The sequence below is a fragment of the Pipistrellus hanaki genome (genome assembly GCF_964339955.1).
Source record: "Pipistrellus hanaki genome assembly, chromosome: 11".
Lineage (NCBI taxonomy): Eukaryota > Metazoa > Chordata > Mammalia > Chiroptera > Vespertilionidae > Pipistrellus > Pipistrellus hanaki.
The window spans coordinates 29,595,890-29,615,184 of record NC_140513.1 but is presented as its reverse complement, the minus strand read 5'-3'; the positions used below and the strand labels follow the sequence as shown (position 1 = coordinate 29,615,184).

The 19,295-nt window shown below is 43.5% G+C and overlaps 1 protein-coding gene across 10 annotated transcripts in view; it reads left to right on the top strand.

Annotated features, from left to right (window-relative positions):
- The first annotated feature begins 3,596 nt into the window (after positions 1-3,596).
- Positions 3,597-19,295, top strand: part of NTRK2 (neurotrophic receptor tyrosine kinase 2) — a 307,491-nt gene continuing 291,792 nt past the window's right edge. For 2 of the 10 annotated variants that reach the window (XM_084897980.1, XM_084897981.1), the window contains exons 1-2: positions 4,613-5,086; positions 5,571-6,156. In XM_084897980.1, coding sequence (XP_084754106.1) covers positions 5,948-6,156 — 209 coding nt within the window. In that variant the 5' untranslated portion in view covers positions 4,613-5,086; positions 5,571-5,947. Of the gene's footprint in view, positions 3,897-4,470; positions 4,554-4,597; positions 5,165-5,570; positions 6,157-19,295 lie in introns of those variants that run through there. The other 8 variants (XM_084897983.1, XM_084897976.1, XM_084897984.1 and 5 more) reach the window with 8 other exon arrangements.

The window sequence follows — 19,295 nt, the reverse complement described above, 5'->3', positions numbered from 1 at the left end:
CTTTTATTAGATAGGATTTGCTGAGAAGTCTCAGAAGTAGATGCTGAATTTGATTAAACTGACCTTTTCTGTGTCTTTTGAGATGATTGTATAGTTTTTATTTTTAATTTATAAACATGGTAAATTAAATTGATTGATCTTCAAATATTAAAGTAAAATAGCATTCTTGGGATAAACCTCACTTGATTATGGTGTTTTTGAATGTCTGATGTTTTGTTGGAAATCATTTGCTGATATTTTGTTTAGAATTTTAGCATTATGAGGGCTATTGCTTTGTTGTTTGATTCTCTTGTAATGTCTTGGTATGATTTTGGAATCAAGGCAATGATGGCCTCGTAGAATGAGTGAGAAAGTGTTTCTTCCTCTTTATTTTTCTGATAATAATCTGTTACTATTCATTTTCTGGTATTATTTTTCCTTAAGTGTTTTGTAGCATTCACAAGTGAATCCATTGGGGCCCAGAGTTTTCTTTATGGGAATGGTTTTTGTTGTTGTTAAACCATATTTTTTTCCATTGATTTTAGACAGAGTGGGAGAGAGGAGGAAGAAGAGATAGGAGAGAGAAATTTTGATGTGAGAGAGCAACGTCAATTGGTTGCCTTCTGCATGAGCCCCAACCACGGCAGGGAACCTGCAACCCAGTTATGTGCTCTTGACTGGAATCAAACCCATGACCCCTGGGCTCATGGGTTGATGCTCTAACCATTTAGCAATGCCAGCCAGGGCTAGGGAAAGGCTTTTAACTAATCATTCAATTTCTGAAATAGATGCAGAACTATTCAGGCTATTTCTTCTATAGTGATATTTTAAGCCTGTATCTCTCAAGGAATGCGTTCATTTCATTTAAGTTGTTAAATTTATAATATTACCTTATTATTTATTCAATACCCATAAGTTCTCTGGTGTTTTCATTGCTGTCATTTCTGTTATTTATAATTTGTGACTTTCCTTATTCATTCCTGGTTAGTCTGGGTAAGTTTTACTAAATTCATTTGTCTTTCAGAGAATCAGCTTTTGGCTTCATTGATGGTCTCTCTTGCTTTTCTGTCTTTCATTGCATTGTTTTCCACTCTTATCTTCATTATTTTCTCTCTCCTGTTTACTTTGTGTTTAAATTGCTCTTTGTTTTCCAATTTCTTAAGGTGGAAGCTGAGGTCACTGGTTATAGACACTTTTCTAACACAGGTATTTGAGTTATAAAATTCCTCCTAAAAATTTTAAGATGTTTTAGTAGAATCCAAAGAATTCTTTAAAAAATGTTTAATGTCTCTCTCCCTCCAGCTTTATTGAGATACAACTGACTTATGTGTACATTGTGTTATGTAATATTTTTAATTTCTCTTTTGAATTTTGCCTTAACCCTATTCCCTTTAATCCTCTTGGATTGATGATTTGGTTGGAAGTAAATCTGTTCTCTATCACTTCTTAGTCAGAGGCAGAAGCTGGCAATGCCTTTGTTTTTACAACCCAGCACTGGATATTAAAATCAATGTATTGGGTTATTACAAGCATTACAAATAAAATGGTATAAAACAGAAAACAAAAATTAGTGTATTTCATGTATTAAGAGTAAGTTTTGTTTTGTGAAACTTCTTTTAAGTAATATGTACGTATGTATGCGTGCCTTGGATTGTGATATGAAAGAAATTTTATGCTGTGGATCATGGTAAAAAAAAAAAAAAAAAAAAAAAAAGCTTGAGAAATGTTGTTCTAGACAGCATGGTCCAGTACAGGCAAGAGTTGCAACACTCAGTCTCCACCTTTGCTGTAAAGAGTTCATGTGATTTGGGGGAAATTACTTCTATTTAATTTTGTCCATCTAAAAAATGTTCATCATCTTCTGTCTGAGAATTCCTGAAATCTCTGTGCAATATCTCATAGTTCTTAGAATTGAGTTAGATCGATCATTTTATCAATCAAGAAACATTTATTGATTGCCAAGTGTGTTTTAGGCACTGTGCATGCTAATCTTGAGTTACCAGCATGAGTAAGAGGGAGGCCTCGCTGGCCCGGTACTAGACTATACGTGGCCACCAGAGGAAGCAGGAAGTAAGGCAGTAAGAAGTGCTAAGCAGACTCTCAGCACAGGGAGGATTCAGATATTGTGGAGTGTCCAGAAAGAGAGTGTTCAGAAAGATTTAATTGTTCAGAGGGACTTGTCATGTTAGAGAGTGAAGAGGGCCTGTTTGAGAAATCTCAAAGCTAATTTGTTTTGCCAAAACCGGTTTGGCTCAGTGGATAGAGCGTTGGCCTGCAGACTGAAAGGTCCTGGGTTCCATTCTGGTAGGGGGCGTGTACCTTAGTTATGGGCACATCCCCAGTGGGAGGTGTGCTGGAAGCAGCTGATCGATGTTTCTAGCTCTCTGTCCCTCTCCCTTCTTCTCTGTAAGAAATCAATAAAATATATTAAAAAAATAAAAAGCTAATTTGTTTCATTTCGTTCATTACACACACACACACACACACAAACACACACACACACACACACACACACACACACATTTTAATACTTACTATATCCTTGAGATGTAGCAAAGGACAAAAGTACTCCTGCCTTCAAGGAGTTTGCATTCCACTAGGAGAAATATAGTAAACATTACATATAATAAGTAAGTAAATGATCTGCTAAAAATGGCAAGGACTATGGAAAAAACCGAGCAGGTGAAGGGTAATTAGAAGTGGGTCTGCCAGTTCTAATTTTATATGGGAGATATTTGATGGAGGTATATTTAGAATCTAACAGAAGTATATATTATAATACAAATTCTAAAAATATTCTAACATAATTAGAATCTTGATGTTGTATTGACACTTAGTGGCCAGTAGGATGCAAAGGGCCATTCCTGAGGAAAATGGGTGAGAGGGGGTTGTGAGAGAGAGATGTGGGCAATTATGCACTCACACTCCCCCCAGGTGTCCTGTAGGGGCATCTCCATTAAGGACATCTGCAAGACAGGCAGAAGAGTGTTAATGTGTGACCTGGACCAAGAGGTTTTTGCCCTTTGCTTCCCCTTTTTAGCAAGTCCTCACCCAGCAGGAGTCGGTGGCTGAGCAGAGAAATGAACTTCAGCCTTGCCTTTCAGCATCCAAGAGGTGTTACAATCCAGTGATGGTGGAGAGAGACAGACCTGCTGGCCTTTTCTTCCGGCCCTGCATGGAGATTGTGTGTGTGTGTGTGTGTGTGTGTGTGTGTGAGTGGTTACACTCATCGCTGGGGATCTGTATAAAAACCCCACTGGATGCGTCATGGAGATTAAAGCGACATGGAGATTAAAGCATTTACCTGGACGTTCGGCTATTTCGATTCTCCCACCCAGCCTCTGTGGGCAGACGGGTGATCATTCTTATCATTTGGATGAGATCCCATCCGGTCGCCCTTCCTGGCGCTGTGAGCTGCCAGCCTTTCACTCTGCCGGACAAGGGCGCTCAGGCCTTGGAGGTTCTGCAGGTTGCGCATCTGGCGCCTGGGCCCGCCCAGAGCAGTGCCCGCCTAGGCCATGGCGCTTGGTTTGTGCTTTCCAGCGTGCTGGGCGCTCTCTCCCCGCGCGGGGGCACCAGAGCCCTCGGAAGTGCCTGGCACTGCGGTGCATTTTCCCAGTCCCTTTTAAATGACTGCGGAAAAAACAGCCTCGCTGAGCCGCAAATGGGAGGACGGATTCACAGACCAGGCTTGCAAATGCCCCCACAGCGATCGCAGCCATCCTTTAACTGAGCCCACAGAGCCGTTATGATTTGTCATCCGACCCTCCGGGATCGCCTGGTTTGTCTCTAGTGAGACCCCGAGGCTTTGGTCCTGCCGGGCTTCTGGGTAGCTGGATGCCTGCGGTGCTCTCGGTATAGCGCGGGCGCAGGGCACGCGTTTGCGCACACTCGCGCTCCTAGGAAAAACGCACCAGGTAGGGCAGGGGAGCAAGGGCTTTGGGTGCCCCGAGTCGGGGTGGGCATCGCGGGTAGTGAGGTTCCGATCTGGGAAGGGCTGCATCCTGCCAAGCTGACGGTTGAGAGAAAATGACGCGGCGCCACACATCGGACAGGCCAGGGCTGCTGCCGCGCATTTAGGGAACCCGATAGGAGCCGGGCGCGCTCCCTTCCCCGCACACGCCGCCTCTATTTCCCGGGAGTGTGGTGCCAGAAAACCGCAGGAAAAAAGACCCACGTAGGGAGCTAGAGACTCCCCTTCCTCTACCAAAGCACCGACAGGAAGACCCTCCAAAACCACCGGGGTTCCCAAAGCGATGTCCCCGAATGGGGGCGGTTATCTTTGGTTACGGATGCCGAACACGTTTTGGCGTTTACAATATGTATTTATTTTTTCAAGCTAGCTCGCCCTCCCTTTTAGGCAGGGTGGGAAAAGGAGAACGCACCGGGGAGGGAATTCTCCTGTAATAGGAATCAGCGTATTTTTCACAGCTGAACCGAACCGGGTTTCCATTTAAAAAAAAAAAAAGAGAGAGAGAAAGAGAGAGGCCTCTGGTGCAATGTGTAGAAGAGCCCTCGGTGAGAATTAGGATTTAGGAACTGGGAGGCGTCGGGCGGAACGGTCCATCTCGGAGGTACCAGGATCTAAATGCGCGCACACACATGCACACACACACGCACAGGCTCACAGGGACACACACACGCACGCACGCACGCGCGCACGCGTCTACACAGCCTGGCTGTGCGCGTGTGCGCGTATGTGCGCGTATGTGTGTGAACTCCCACATGCTGCTGCCGCTGCCGCCTGCTCCTGGCCGGTGGCACCGATGCCTCCCTCCTCCCCGCGCGCCCCCACATTCCCCTCCCCTCCCGGCTGCGGCTGCTTTTGTCTGGAGAGTATTATGGGCTCCTGTGTGTATGAGCGTGTGTGTTTTTGGATTTCAGGCTAATTTTCTGGAGTTTCTGCCCCTGCTCTGCGTCAGCCCTCACGTCACTTCGCCAGCAGTGGCAGAGGCGGAGGCAGCGGCGGCGGCGGCTCCCGGGATTGGGTTGGAGCAGGAGTCTCGCTTCTGCTCCTTGGCGTGCGCTCTCCTCTCTGCGCTCCGTGCTCGGCGGCGGGAGAAGCCTGGACCCGGGCGCCGCCGGCAGGCGGGAGGCGCGGAGCCGGGTGAGCAGCGTGGACAGTGCCCTCCGTGGTGTCGGCCCTCACTGTCCCCCCCTTGGGGCGGCCGAGGCGGCTCCCCAGGTGGGACGTGCCGCGCCACCTGCCCGCGCCCCCTGCGCCCAGCAGCGGCGGCGGATTCTGCAGCATCATTGGGGCCCCGTCTCCAAGCCGCTGGTGGCAGCGGCAGGCAGGCTCGTCGTCCCCCCTTTTTAAAGGGTCCTTCTCCTGGCCTGTGCCATGGAATCCATGCTCGGGGACCCTTGCCCTAGCTTCCCAACCCCTCGACCTCAGACTTGGAAAGAGGCATCAGGGCCATCGAGAGGGGCAAGTTTATTTCTGGGGTGGGAGCTGGGCACTCCTCTTCCCACAGTCCCTGGGCTGGGGTTGGGTTGGGGGGGACGCGAGCCCCAAAAGGAGAGTGTGTGTGCCTCAATTCTTGGGGTCTGGGGTCCTGCGCTCAGTCTTACCCATGTCTGTTTGTCCTCAGCCCCGAGGTGCTTCTGGGATCTCCGTGTGTGTCTAGCGAGGAGCCTGCTCAGTCCCGGAGAGTCCCCGGAGCCCCGCGGGCTGGTGCCCGGCGTGCCGGGCCATGCTGCGGCGGCCACAGCGGAGCTCCTAGCGGCGGTGGCGCCCCCTGCGAGGAGGCCGGAGATGCCTCTGCCACTGTGAGCGGTGTTGCCCGCCAGGATTCGCTCAGCCCCGGACACGGACACGCTGGGCTGTGCGGCCCCCTGCAACCCACACCGCGGAGAGAGAGCGGCGAGCGCGGCCAAGACCGCCCAGCACGGGCAGCGGAGGCCCGCCGGCCGGTGCAGCGCAGGGACACGTACTCAGTCTGACTGGGGCTGGCACAGGCGGCTAGCTATGTCGTCCTGGATGAGGTGGCATGGACCCGCCATGGCACGGCTCTGGGGCTTCTGCTGGCTGGCTGTGGGCTTCTGGAGGGCCGCTCTCGCCTGTCCCACGTCCTGCAAATGCAGCGCCTCCAGGATCTGGTGCAGCGACCCTATTCCTGGCATCATGGCATTCCCGAGGTTGGATAACACGGTGGACCCTGAGAACATCACCGAAATGTGAGTTCCTGGTGCTCTCCCTTCTTCCTTCTCTCCTGGCGAGTCTGTCCTGGGCATGGATGTTGTCTCCAGTCTGGGGAGAAGTCAGAGATGAACGCGCAGGGCTGGGCCACCTGTCAGTTAGCTGTCTGTTTCACTGGCCTGGGGCTGATAACGCGGGGAGAAGTGTGACAGTGTAAAATAAGTTTTAAATATAGTCTATGGGAATGACAGACTTGTGGGAAGGCATTCTATAGGCACTTTATATTTCAAAGTTTTGCTGGGAGTGTCTTAGGTTTTTCCATATGCAATAACTTAGTTTTGAACATTTTTGTGTCCTAAGATGCTATGTGTATGTTTGTGTTAGGAGGCGTTCTAGTACTATTTACTGGAAAGGAGGTTAAGATAATTAACTTTTTAAAATTTGTCTAAGGGGGTTAGAGTCTCCCCCCTAACATCCTTTTCTGAGGTTTGGAGTTGACCCCTGTCCCTTTTCATTTTATACATCGAGGTTTTACTTAGGAGATTGCCTCCAGAGATGGCCTTGAACATGATCTGTAAGAGGAGAAGTTCTGAGTGTTGAAAAGCACTTGCTCAAAAGGGAAAATGTCATCGTTGGAAGCCTAAAAGCCTGGTCTGATTTAATTTGGAATTGACTTCTCAGAGATATAATTTTAAGACCATTTGGATGATAATTTTTAATTGTCCACTGAATAATTTCTCAGGACAAGGTTGGACGATGAAGCCTTATGTAGTCCTCAGACGAATGCTGCCTCTAGCATGGGACCCTAGGTCCCTGGCAATATTTGAACTTGTTCTGATCTGACGGAGAAGCAGAATCGTCCATTTCTGTCTCCTCTTTTTATGCCTTGTGACAAACACATCAGCAAGTAGGAGTTCACCGGTCCTTCCTCCAGCATTTTCCTATCAACTCTACTAGAGGTGTCCCCCCTCCCTAACATTGCCGTTTATTCCATTAACAGGAGATTTTATTAATCCACGTAGAGGGCTGCAATGCAAAGTTTCTCTTACGTGTTTGATACTAAGATAGGCAGCCCTGAAAGTAGGGCTTGGGCTGTGGCCTTCCGGTTGTTGAGTGCGCATGCATATTCCCACCCCCCCACACAGAAAACGCACACCCTGTTTCTGCCAACGTGTGACCGAGATAACCTGTTTTTTAATTCATGTAAGTAAGAGACCCTCCTAGTCTCTGTTTGTTCTACTGGGGATGTTCTTGTTATAAGGCTCAGGCAGAAGGAAGTGACAACAGAACGGAGGGAAAACATGCTGGCCTAGCAGTACTGAGATGTGCAGGGAGCAGCCAGCTGTCAGGCTGGATCCAGGATGCTCGGCTCTCAATCTTTTTTTTTTTTTTCCGCCCCAGGATAGTAGCAGTCAGGGCCTGAGGTAGGGCCCTGGCCATGCTGACCCTGCGCTGGCCCTAGGCTGGCCCTAGTTTGGGCTGGTCCAAGCTCACCAAGCTGGTCAGAGTGTCTGTGGTTTTTTGTCAGGTTGTGTCTTTTACATGAGATGGGGTGTCAGTAGTCAGATGGAGAAAGCCATATAGAATTCAGAGCTCTTCAGACTATTTTGTGATCAGGGGGAGTGCCTTTGTCCAGTTAGATGTGGTTTTATTGTTGTTTTTAAAATTCTGTCTTAGCAATAGATAACCTAAAGAGGGAGAAAATGAGATAAGGCTAGTCATTTTCATGTTAACATTTTTTTTTCACTTTCATATTTTAAAATCACGATCAGAAAAAAGGACACTAAAACTCTTTTTAAATTTAAAATGTTATTTTAAATCTTAGTATGCATAGCTGCCCGAGATAGAGGAAATCAATAGATTTGTGCAGAGTTTTCTTATAGTAGTCCTCATAATTGCTGTTGTTGCTGTTTTTTATATCCAATGGATTCCTATTTTCAGGCTTTTTAAAATGGATTTTTGGGTTATATTTACCAAAGCACTTGTCACAGTTACTCATTCAATAATGGCACTCCTAATTTCTACTCTTGTGTTTTATCCTTTGGTTTGAAAATTTGTTGAAATTAAGATCATTGAGAGGTATCAATGCTATGAACGTTTAGGATGGGGAATTCGACTGGTCACTGGGAAAAAGTATGCTCCCCTCTGTCCCTCAGCTTTGATTGAGCCCAGCCAGTCTGAGCCCCAGGTGTTCTTATCTGTAAAACAGACCGAAATTCTTGTTTAGAAAGCACTTAGTATCATCATTTTGAATTCTGTTGTTTTGATATCAAAATGACATCAGTGGATGAGCTTGTTTCACTCTCACCATCTGTGTTCTTTTTCTTACATATTAATATTTGCTTGAACAGCTTTTCAATTCTTGGCCAGTAGGTACCAGCTACAGTTGGAACCAAATTATACTTTTTAAAAAAACTTGTTATCAGTCTCAAGGGTATTCCTAAAATAACATGTTTCAAAGTTCTGGTTTAATGGTGCTTAGCTAAACTTACATGTTCCCATTTAAAAAAAGTAGGAATAATATAAGTAAATAAACTGGAGCAACAGTTGATTGTATCATTTAAAAATAGCATATATTTTAATATCTATACATTGGGGGAAAATATAACTACTGTGCCTTTTAGAATTCAGAGAAAGGTCATGGTAGAACATTAAAAAAAATATATGTATTGATTAAGAGATAAGTTTATTTTTGTTTCTACAAGCATATTGTAAGTCAAGCTGACATTTTGTTTTGAGAGTCAGTGTTTGACTTCATTTTATGAAAAATCTCTCCATCCCTGTGTCTGTGTCTCATACTCTTTACTCACTAGCATGGTCTAAATCTACACCTCTCTGTCTATAGATATGCATTACGTTTGTCTATCATCACACGGCTGAGAAGTGTCCCCTTTTGTTGTTTGGTTATGGTTTTTCCGAAGCTATACTAAATTCAGTTTAAAAATAATACCATTGACACATATATGTGGAATTCAAGAGTTAAGCCTGTTGTTGGAATTATGTAACTGGCCATTTAAGTCTCGGTTTTATCAGGTGCCAAAATGCATGGCAAAGGACAAGTTTTGTCTCACAGAAGTGGTAAGAGGCATGGTTAAAATAGGTCAGGCATTGTAGTTTTATTGTGGTCAAAAACACATAATATAAAATTTGCCACCTTAATTATTTCTTACTGTACCTTTCAGTGGTGTTAAGTATATTCACATTTTTGTGAAAGGGAATGCATTTTTATATTGTCTATATTTTAATGAAGACCGATGATGACCTTTTTCTCTATTTCTTGTGTGATATCTTCTGATTTGGGGTTAATATTTGGAGACAAGTGTAGTATTTTTCCTCTCAGTTCAGCACAAATAGAATTTTCAGTTTCTGCTGCCAGAGCTTCTATGTGCAATTTATTGCTGGCTTGGTTAAGCGACTGTAATGTTATGTCATTAATACATTGATTTTGGCCCTCTCACCTTAGTAAGCTTTTCCATTGCAATTAATTGTACTAAATAAAAGTCCTGGCATTTACAAGAATTCAGTGAAAGACATCAGTTTTTTATGACTCTGATATTTACTTCCCAGCCCCTCCATGCTTGAATTGAGCTTTATATGCATTTAAGAACCTCGGAGTAAGCTTTGAGTGCGGTTACATAGGCCACACTGGGCTTGTTAATAAATAAGGCAGGCTAATTTATGTCATTAATTATTTAATACAGCTTGCAAGCTCTTGTTGAAAACCTGCTGTCTTCCTAGTGAAGATATTTTCAGAATTCAGCTCAGCACAACGATGTGGAAGTCTGAGTTTCATACCTTCCATCTCTGCATTGTGGAGGTTTTTATTACATTGGGTCAAACAACTGAAAAGCCCCATGACCCTTCTGACCCTACTTTCTTCCACCTCCCTCTTCTCCCTCATCGACTATCCAGGAAAATGTATTTGATTTTTTTTTCTTCTCTGAAAAGTGATATTTCCTTAGGGGAACTCAGAGCATTGGAGTTAAGAGAAAAGCCTGGGTTATACGTTATTATGAACAAGTGATGGGAAGTTACAATAGTGTGGTCACAAGTTTCCAGTACTGAGTTTAGCCTTGTTTTAGATCTGCCACTGTTTTTATCCCATAAACCTCTGCCTGTTTCTGTTTCAGTATCGCCCTGTAAAGACATTTTCTAAGCTGAAAAGTTGGCTGAACAGCTAAGAGTTGAGGTCTCTTTCTCCCTGGGAACATTCTGTATGATCTCTTTGACTATATCTAGGTCGTAGGAGCATAAAACCTAGAGTTTTTGTTTAGCTGGGAAAGGAAATAGAATTTCTTTTTTCCCCTTTTCCTTTTTCTTTTGGCTTTAGTACTAAGTGAGTGCTTCTACTTTTAACTCATTGCTCACCTTGCCTGTAGAGAAAGAAACATTTGCAAACCGTGGTTGAATATTACACACTGACGTTATTCCTAGATTAGCTTTGCCACTTCTCTGGCGAGTTTCTGATAGAGTAAAAAACTATATGGTGAAATGTGGCATTGAATCTGCTGCCCTTTGGAGCAGTGCCACATTTTTGTTCCTCTTGATATATATAAATCAATAGAATAATTTTTTTTGGGGGGGGAGAGATTATTTAGGCAGCTAAGACTTTTTACTTGGTTGATGTATGAGAGAAAAGAAGAGAATAAAACTCAACTTTGGATTATTAATATCTGATTAATCATTTTCATAAACTACTTGGTCTAGTCACTTGGTCTAGTGAGTTTAAAATCTCCCCTCATCCCCCTGCAGGTGGCAGAGATCGGAGTCCCACCGTGGCCTGATAATTTTAGCTCTCCATTTGTTTGCTGATTGATTTCCATTAAGAAAGCCAATGATCCCACATGATCAGGTGTCTTCTCACCACTTACTTTGCTCTCTGGGATGCCCAAATGACTGAGAAGTCATAAATATTGATCTGGGAGATGAAGGAGTGAATGGTTGTGAGTGATACAAATGTAGGAAGAAATATGATGCATAGGTATGAAGTTTACATGTTCCACAGGACCCTGTACGAGATAGAAAACTGGAGTGAGGTATTACCTGGTCTGGAAATAGCCCCTTAATGTCTCTGGGCCTGAGCTTGTCAGATGTAAACTGAGGGCTTTGGAGTCGGGGATCAGAGAAGTTTCTCCAGGCTCTGAAGTCCTGAGGTTTGTACATCAGCTTTGAGGTCAAGAATGGTGTGGGTGGTCAGAGCCTGACAGAGTGAGAGTCTGAGGAGCCTGGGTGTCATCTGTTAATGTGCCTGTTTTCAATGTCTGCTCTGAGTCCCCCAACTGGGTCTTTTAAAATTTTATTAATTAACTAATTAATTAATTACACTTCTTGGGGTGACATTGGTCAACATGATCATGTTGGTTTCATGTGTGGATTTCTATGTTACAAGATCTGTACCTTGAGCTGTGTCCACCACCCAGAGTCAAATCTTCTCCCGTGTCTTTTCAAATAGGATCTGCTGCTAAGGCTGTTGGCATGTTAGTGCTGGCCTGATGGGTCCAAGGTCTCAGGGTCACTTAGAATCACCACAGAAGGTGAAGGGGCTTTAGAAATGGTCTGTTCCAGCCCCCTCCGCATGCACCAGGTCAGGGAAGTCAGTCAGGCCATGATGTACTACAACGTGGTGGGAGCTAGAACTCCCTTTCCTAGCAGCCAGAGAAAATGCCATGGCCCTCATTTTAGGGAGCCTCCCCTCTGTTGTGTGTCCTGGGACTTACGCTGACTCTAATCCACCATTTTAGAAGCATCAGAGATATGAAGACAGGCTTAGTCGGGCTAAGTCTGTGAAAACATGTCTCTACTAAAGACAAAACAATTAAAAGGTGCTTGAGCTACTGATCCCAAAGCAAGGATCTTATATTCATAGAAAGAAATACATTTTTTGTTTAGTTTATTGTACTTTTAAAAAATTAAGCCTTCCTCTTCACTAAGCAATTTACACACAAAAGTTGAGCTACAAAAAAATAAAAAAATAAAAAATAGCCTTTCTGAGTTGGTAGCAATGAGAGATGCTAATCTGTGCCTGCTGGACCATGTTGGCAGGTTGGGGTTGGACTGGGGGCAGAGCAGACAGAGCAGCGGAGGCTGCTGCTCTTGGAGTCTCTGTTACAATAAGTTATGTAAGTGGAGAAGCTCATAGCCCTTTATACAAAGTTAGTCTTAGTGCCCATGCAAGATCTGTGACTGGAGAATACTTATTCTCTCCTGCCTCCCTGCCCCCCCACCCCCTTTGCCGACTTCTCATTGCCCCAAGAGTAATGGAGATTGATGGTCGAGATAAATGACTGAGCCAGTGGGCAAGCTTAAGGGTTGTTGATGCACATCCAGAATGTATTTTTCTACCACTATGGGTGCTGGCCGTGGCCTGCATGAAGCCTTTCCTGAAAGAACACACCTCTGAGATGTACCTTTGGTTTGACACTGGGTTTCTCCCCAGGGACCTGAAAGGCACTTTATAGGCATCTGCTCTTGGAGTTTAGGTTTAAAACATTGCACTGAAGTCAGTAGGAAGGTCTTGATGGCCTCGAGGGACTGTCTTGTTGATCGGCTCTCCGGTGGTCAAGCAGAGTGGAGTTTGGATTAGAGTCCCATTCAGTATCTGGATTAGGGCTTTGTCTGATCAGCCCCATTTGCCCAAATCTGGGCCCCAGAGAACAGGCAGTTTTAAGAGAAGTATAAAGATTCAAGTAAATATTCACAAGTTAAACAGCATGGCAGTGGGGAAGTGGACTAATACTTCATGACTATGACCTTCATCATCCTCTCTGCTGTTGCCATGAGTTATAGTAAAAGATAAGGATTTTCATGCCCTTGGGAATATGACATCTTCTAGTATGGAATAAAAATGCTGTGCGTTCCTGGTCGAGGGAACAATTTGCATACTACACATTTATTATATAGGATAGTCACCATGCTGTGTGTTACATCCCCACCCAAAGTTTTAATTTTTTTTTTCTCATCATTCTGAATGTCTCTCCCTGAGGACCTGATGGGAGGTATTCTCGGAGTGAAGTAGGTGGATGTTCGTACTAGGACACCATCAGCCAACCTGGCTTCTCAGAGGCCCATTGCATTGTCCTCTTTGATCAATTTGCAACATGAGCAAGAATTTACATGATCACTGATGCTACAGTAGTGTAATTTAACCCAAAAGACAATGGAATTTTGGGTTTTGACCTCTGAAATATAGTGCAATCTAAAAAACGATAGGCTCTTCTACACTCTCATTTTTGTTAAAAAAAAAAAAAGTTGTTTCCATTTCACATGCCTCAGAGTCCCTTGCTGCGTGGTGGCAGAGGGCACCTGGTACCTATTCTCTGACTGCTGCTCACTGGGACAGCTTGCTTCCCTTGGATTACTCATCTGTGCAATGTGTGTGCAGGTGTGGGGGTGGGAGCCAGAGCTTGACCTGTGGTCTCTAAGGTCTCTGGTAAGGTTTGATACAAAAACCCCAACTCCAAACCACAGCACTCCTTGTGGTCTGCTCCCAGTTTCACTTCAGAACGCTGGTGCCACCACCCCAAACTTGGGTGTCATGGGAGATTTTGCTCCTGGCATGTTTACCTTGCACTCCTACATTTAGCCTTTTCTTGTTGTCACTCTTTAGTCTTCTCCCTCTGTTTCCAGAGGTGTTTCTTAGGTCCCTCTTCATTTTCCCCAAAACACACACACACACACACACACACACACACACACACACACACACACTCACACACACAGGCACACAGGCACATAGGCATCTAGCTGCAAAGCCCCTTTAGCAGATTGTGAAGAAATTTTTGGTTGCATGATGTGGGCCGACCACCATCATCCCCACTGCACCTGGCTTGATAAGGTTAACATACAGACAGAAAAGTACAGGAACCTGAGAGGGACCTGGGTGGGGAGTTGGGATGTGGGGTTCACATCTACTCTCCCACAGTATCAGAACTTGGGGTCCCGGGCGAGCCATTTAATCTCACCAGCCTGAGCTTCCTTATCTTGAAATTGCAGGTTGAATCTTGGATGGATGCTAACCCCTGAAAGGCTGTGTGGTTCTGAGTCAGTCAGCCATGGGCACTAGTGTTTCCTTTTCTGTTCTGGAATTCACCCTTGCCTCCTCCCACCCAGAGCTGCTCCAGTTCTCTGGTGGCTTAAGCAATAGAGATCTGATGGGTGAGATTTTCTTCAAGTTCAACTCTGCTGTTCAGGTCAGATGGCTTTGCAGGTCTGGGCTCCTGCCTCCTGGGTTTCCCACTAATCGAAACAAACTTGTATTTTCTTCCTTAGTGATCATTTTCTTCCCATGTACTGTCTACCTCCATCTTCAGCAATACCATTAATGAATCCACATGTCCATGTCTGATCAGTCCACTTGGGGGCCACTTCTATGGATGGTGCTCTGGAGGGATTTCTAATTGGCTTGCCTCTTTGGCCAGTGTCCACCTTTCCTGACCCTCAACGCAGGAGCTTACACCGAAATCAATTCTCATCTTTCTGCCCATAAAGCCTTCTTTTCCCTTTGGATGGAAGAGTTTATCACATATTTACAGTGGGCTGCTTGATATCTAATTCAAACTTCCTGCAAACATTAGTTCAGTTCTACTAGTGCTTAGGGAGGAACTGGGGTGCTACAAACAAAAAGGAAGTGAGGCGAGGAGCCTCTGAATAGAGTGCCTGCATCTAGTGGGAGAAACAGTTGAGCAAACCTCTAATTTTAATATACTGTGATAAGGATGTCAGTGAACTTGAGAATTAAATACCCATTTACATAATGATTGTTCAGATACTGGGAGATATAGGGACATTTACAAAGGGTGCTTCTCCCAAATGTGCATGGTTTTCACTGTTTAATAGTGGGAGGCATAGATGTGTAGACTGGATGTGAGCAATCCCCAAACCCCACTTCCTATGATGACAGTAACCCATCTGAGTGTTGTTATTTCTCTCTTAACAATTTTGACATTCTTGTGTCCTGGTTTGCTCATATTCCATTCGGAGCAAGCTTCCTGCATCCGAAACACTCCTTCCCCTTTGGTTACGACAGAAGGACTAGAGCACTTCATGGTAGAAACCAGTCACTCTACCTCTATTACAGAGCCCATCCTCTTAAACGTTCCTTCATCAGGGACTTCCCTTTCATCTCTATTTTCAATCTCTTCTCCTTGTAAACATCAGAATTGAAGCAGGACAACTTTTCCTTTAGCCATGTTTCCTCCCTTACCCTCTACCCCTCTTTAGTCCTTGCCCTCTCCCCCCTCCCTTCGCGCCTTGATCTTAGAAGACTGATCTGTATTCATTATGTCTATTTCCTCAGCTCATAATCTCATCTTAATCCACAGCTTCATTGAGCTTGTTTTCCACCACCAGTTCCAGAGACCTTGGGCCAAATCCAAGGCATATTTCTCTGTCCTTCTCTTATTTGCTTAGTAGAGCTTGGCCTCCCTTCTCACTCCCTCTCTTGAAGCATCCTTTTTCTTCAGTGCAACTGTGCTTTTCTTGTTTCCCCCAGTTTCTCTGGCTGCTGCTTTGTAGTCTCACTCGTGGGTGCTCTTTTCTCTGCTCCTCCTCTAGACCCTGGATCGGCAAACTATGGCTAGCGAGCCACATGCGGCTCTTTGGTCTCTTGAGTGTGGCTCTTCTACAAAATACCACAGCCTGGGCGAGTCTATTTTGAAGAAGTGGTGTTAGAAGTTTAAAGTTGAAAAAATTTGGTTCTCAAAAGAAATTTCAATCGTTGTACTGTTGATATTTGTCTCTGTAGACTAATGAGTTTGCCGACCACTGGCCTAGGGGATGTCCCATGGGTTTCTTTCCAAGGGCTGCTCTTCCTGGGCTGTCCTTGGGCTATGTCACCCCCATCCACTACTTCTGTTGCCTTTTGTATTCTAATGATGTCTTAATCTATGTTTCTGTGGATGATCAGGAAGACCTTTGGGCTCATATGCCCAACTGCCTACTGAACATGTCATAATGTGTCACCCTTGATATTTCCAAACTAAATTCATCATCATCATCATCATCATCATCCCCAAATCCTGTATTAATCTAAGTATCATGTCTTCCACATTCATTTTCATAAATTCACAAATTTTTAAATGTGTTCAGTTTTTTTTATTTCTGCTGCCCTCACTCATTCATTCAACAGATATTCTGGATCCTGCTACATGCTTAGAATATGATGGTAAAAAGACTGATCCGGACTTTTTTTCTTACCAAACTTGCAGTCTGGGAGGGAAAATTAACATAAAAAAGTACTTATGTAACCAAAAACAACAATTCATTTTACCATCCTTTTTGCCTAAAATGGTGCAACCTTCTTACTTGGCATCCTAGCTCTCAGTCTTGCCCCTTCTCTCTATTCATATGCCATACTGTGCTGGAGTGGTCTTTCAAAAATGCCGATTTTATCATATCACTGCTTCCAATTGCCCAGTGGCCTTCTCATTTCTTAAAATAAATTCAAAGTTGATTTCATTTTGTTTTTTAGTTTAAAAATTAAAACCAATTTTGAGCATATTGCCATGTAATAAAGACATATAACTGTCAGATGGACTCAAATACACAGATCAGCATTACATTTGCTTTTGCACCAGATCTATGAAAGTGAACAAATTATAACTGGAAGCTTGCTTGGTGATCTTGGAATTAGAGCAAGGGCACTTAATTCTGCATTTAAAATGTTAAATGAAATTAGGCTAAGCTTGCCCGAGGCATCCATCTCCATAATTGGAGCGCCTTCACAAAGGGAATGCAGAACTTGAAGTACTTTGGCCCAGACCTGAGTCCCCTGGATGGACACTCCTGTTTTTCCCCTTTATACCCAGGGCCCAGCACCAATTCTGATTGACACCTCCTTTCTTTGGAGTGCCTTTAGCCAAGTTTTGCTCAAGCCTGGGAGGCTTGTCAGATTCTTTAAGGTGATTTTGTACATATTTTCTCTGAAATGCATTTTCATTGCATGGCATTTTTAATAGTAAGCATTTTTTAAAGTAATATTTGAACATGATAAGGAATACCAGTGGTACAAAAGAGTGTATCATAAAAGGGTTAGTTAGTCTCTAACTAACCCAACAATCCCTCAGCCTTATATCCAGTAGCAGCTTTGACTTTAGTTTGTGAGTCTGCCTCCAGAAATAGTCTACTCACATAAATGAGTACATATCTGTCTTTTTCTTGTTTGTACACAATGAAGGCATATACATACATATATATTAATTCTATTTTCACCTTGAACTCTGCTCATTGATCTGCATCTTGTATTTTATTTTATTTTATTTTATTTTATTTTTTACTTAACAATGTATCCTAAAAATGTCTGTCTATCAGCATATATATGCCTACCCTTTTATTTTCACAGCCAGGCAGTAAAGTAATCCATTGAATGAATCAACTATATTTTCCCAACCTCTTTTTAAACAACCTTGTGTGCAAATTCTTGCACACATGCATGACTTTATCTGTAGATAAACTTTCTAGAATTTGAATCGCAGGAACATTTGCAAGACATTTGTGATTTTGATAGATATTGCCAAGATGTCTTGTAAGAATACCACATCATTTTTTCCTCCCACCCAAACTGGAAGCACCTGTTTTTCTGCCACTAAGCCAATACTATTTGTTATCAAACCTTTGACCTTTGCCAATCTTCTTCCTGGGAAATAATATCTCACCATTGTTTTACTTCGGAATTCTGTAATTCTGATCCAGGTTGAAAGTCTTTTTGTGTGTATGTAAGTCATTTGTATTTCTTTTTCAATGAACTGTGTTATCCTATCCCTTAGCTCTTTCCTATTTCCATTGGATTAGTGGCCTTTTCAGTCATAAAATGTGTTTAACAATGAGAATGTTTATATTTCCTCTAACGTATTGCTCGTCTTCTGATGCTGATTATAGTATTTCCTCCTCCTCCTCCTCATCCTCCTCATCCGCCTTTTCTTCATCCTCATTTTCTTTTTCTTATAACATAGAATTACACTTTTGAAAGCAAAATTTATTATTTTTCCCATGGCTCTTATGTTGTATATGTGGTTAAGAAGAGTCTTCCCCTCTCTAAGAATATGGAATAGAATCTCTTATATTTTCTTTTACTATTACTATTTCATGCTTTTGTATTTAAAGCTCCACTCTATTAGTTTTTTTTTTAATTTTTAAAAATTTTTTAAATATAAGGCATTTTATTGTATTACTAGAGGCCCGGTGCATGAAAATGGTGGTGGGGGGGTACTTCAGCCTGGCCTGCCTCCTCTCACAGCTTGGGAGCCCTCAGGGGAGGGAGGTGACCCAGTGATTAGGGGAAGGTGATGCGCCATCACACCTCTCTGCTGCCACTGCCAGTAGCACAAGCCTTGGGTGGCCCTGGTTACCTGAGCCTCGGGTGGCCCTGGGCAGCGAGGCAGCCACTATCTGAGGCTTGCTTGTACCTCAAGGTGGCCTTGGGTGGCTGGGGGGCTGAGGGGACTGGGGGACTCTGGAGGCAGGCACATGGAGTGACAGGGCCTGCCTGGGGGTGGGCCCAACCTTGCAGCATGCCTGCTGCTCCAGTGAGGTTGAGGGGACTGGGTGCTGCCATCTTGTGGCTGTGGGCATCACCATCTTTGAGGGCGGGGCAGTCAACTAGCATATTCTTTCCTTATTGGCTGTGGGTGCTGCCATCTTTGGGATAGTGTAAAGGTTAATTAGCATATTCCTTCTTTATTAGATAGGATTATATTACTATATTAAAATTATTTTATTATTTTTCCAAGATAGATAATCAGCCAAGCACAACCAGGTCTCTTGATACCATTGAGTATATAATTCAAACTTTTTCTCACTAAATTAAAGTAAATATATTTACATATGAAGATCAAATCTTTGTACTTAGGCCTATTTTGGAAATGATCCTAGTCTGAAAATCAGTCTATGCATGCCAGCACTAAACTTTTTGTCTCCTAAAGCTTCATATTATTATTATTATTGTAATTTTTATTGAATTTATTAGGGTTACGTTGGTTAATAAAATTATATGGGATCATGTTATTATTATTTTTTTCTACTTAAAGTATTAGTCTTACTCACCAGTCTCTTAATTCAGAATTTTTAGGATTAGTCTTGTATGATAATTTTTCTGTATAAATTTAGGAATTGATTGCCTAGCTCTACCCACATTATATTGCTGTTTTAAATTAAGATATCACTATTTATATATTTAAACAAG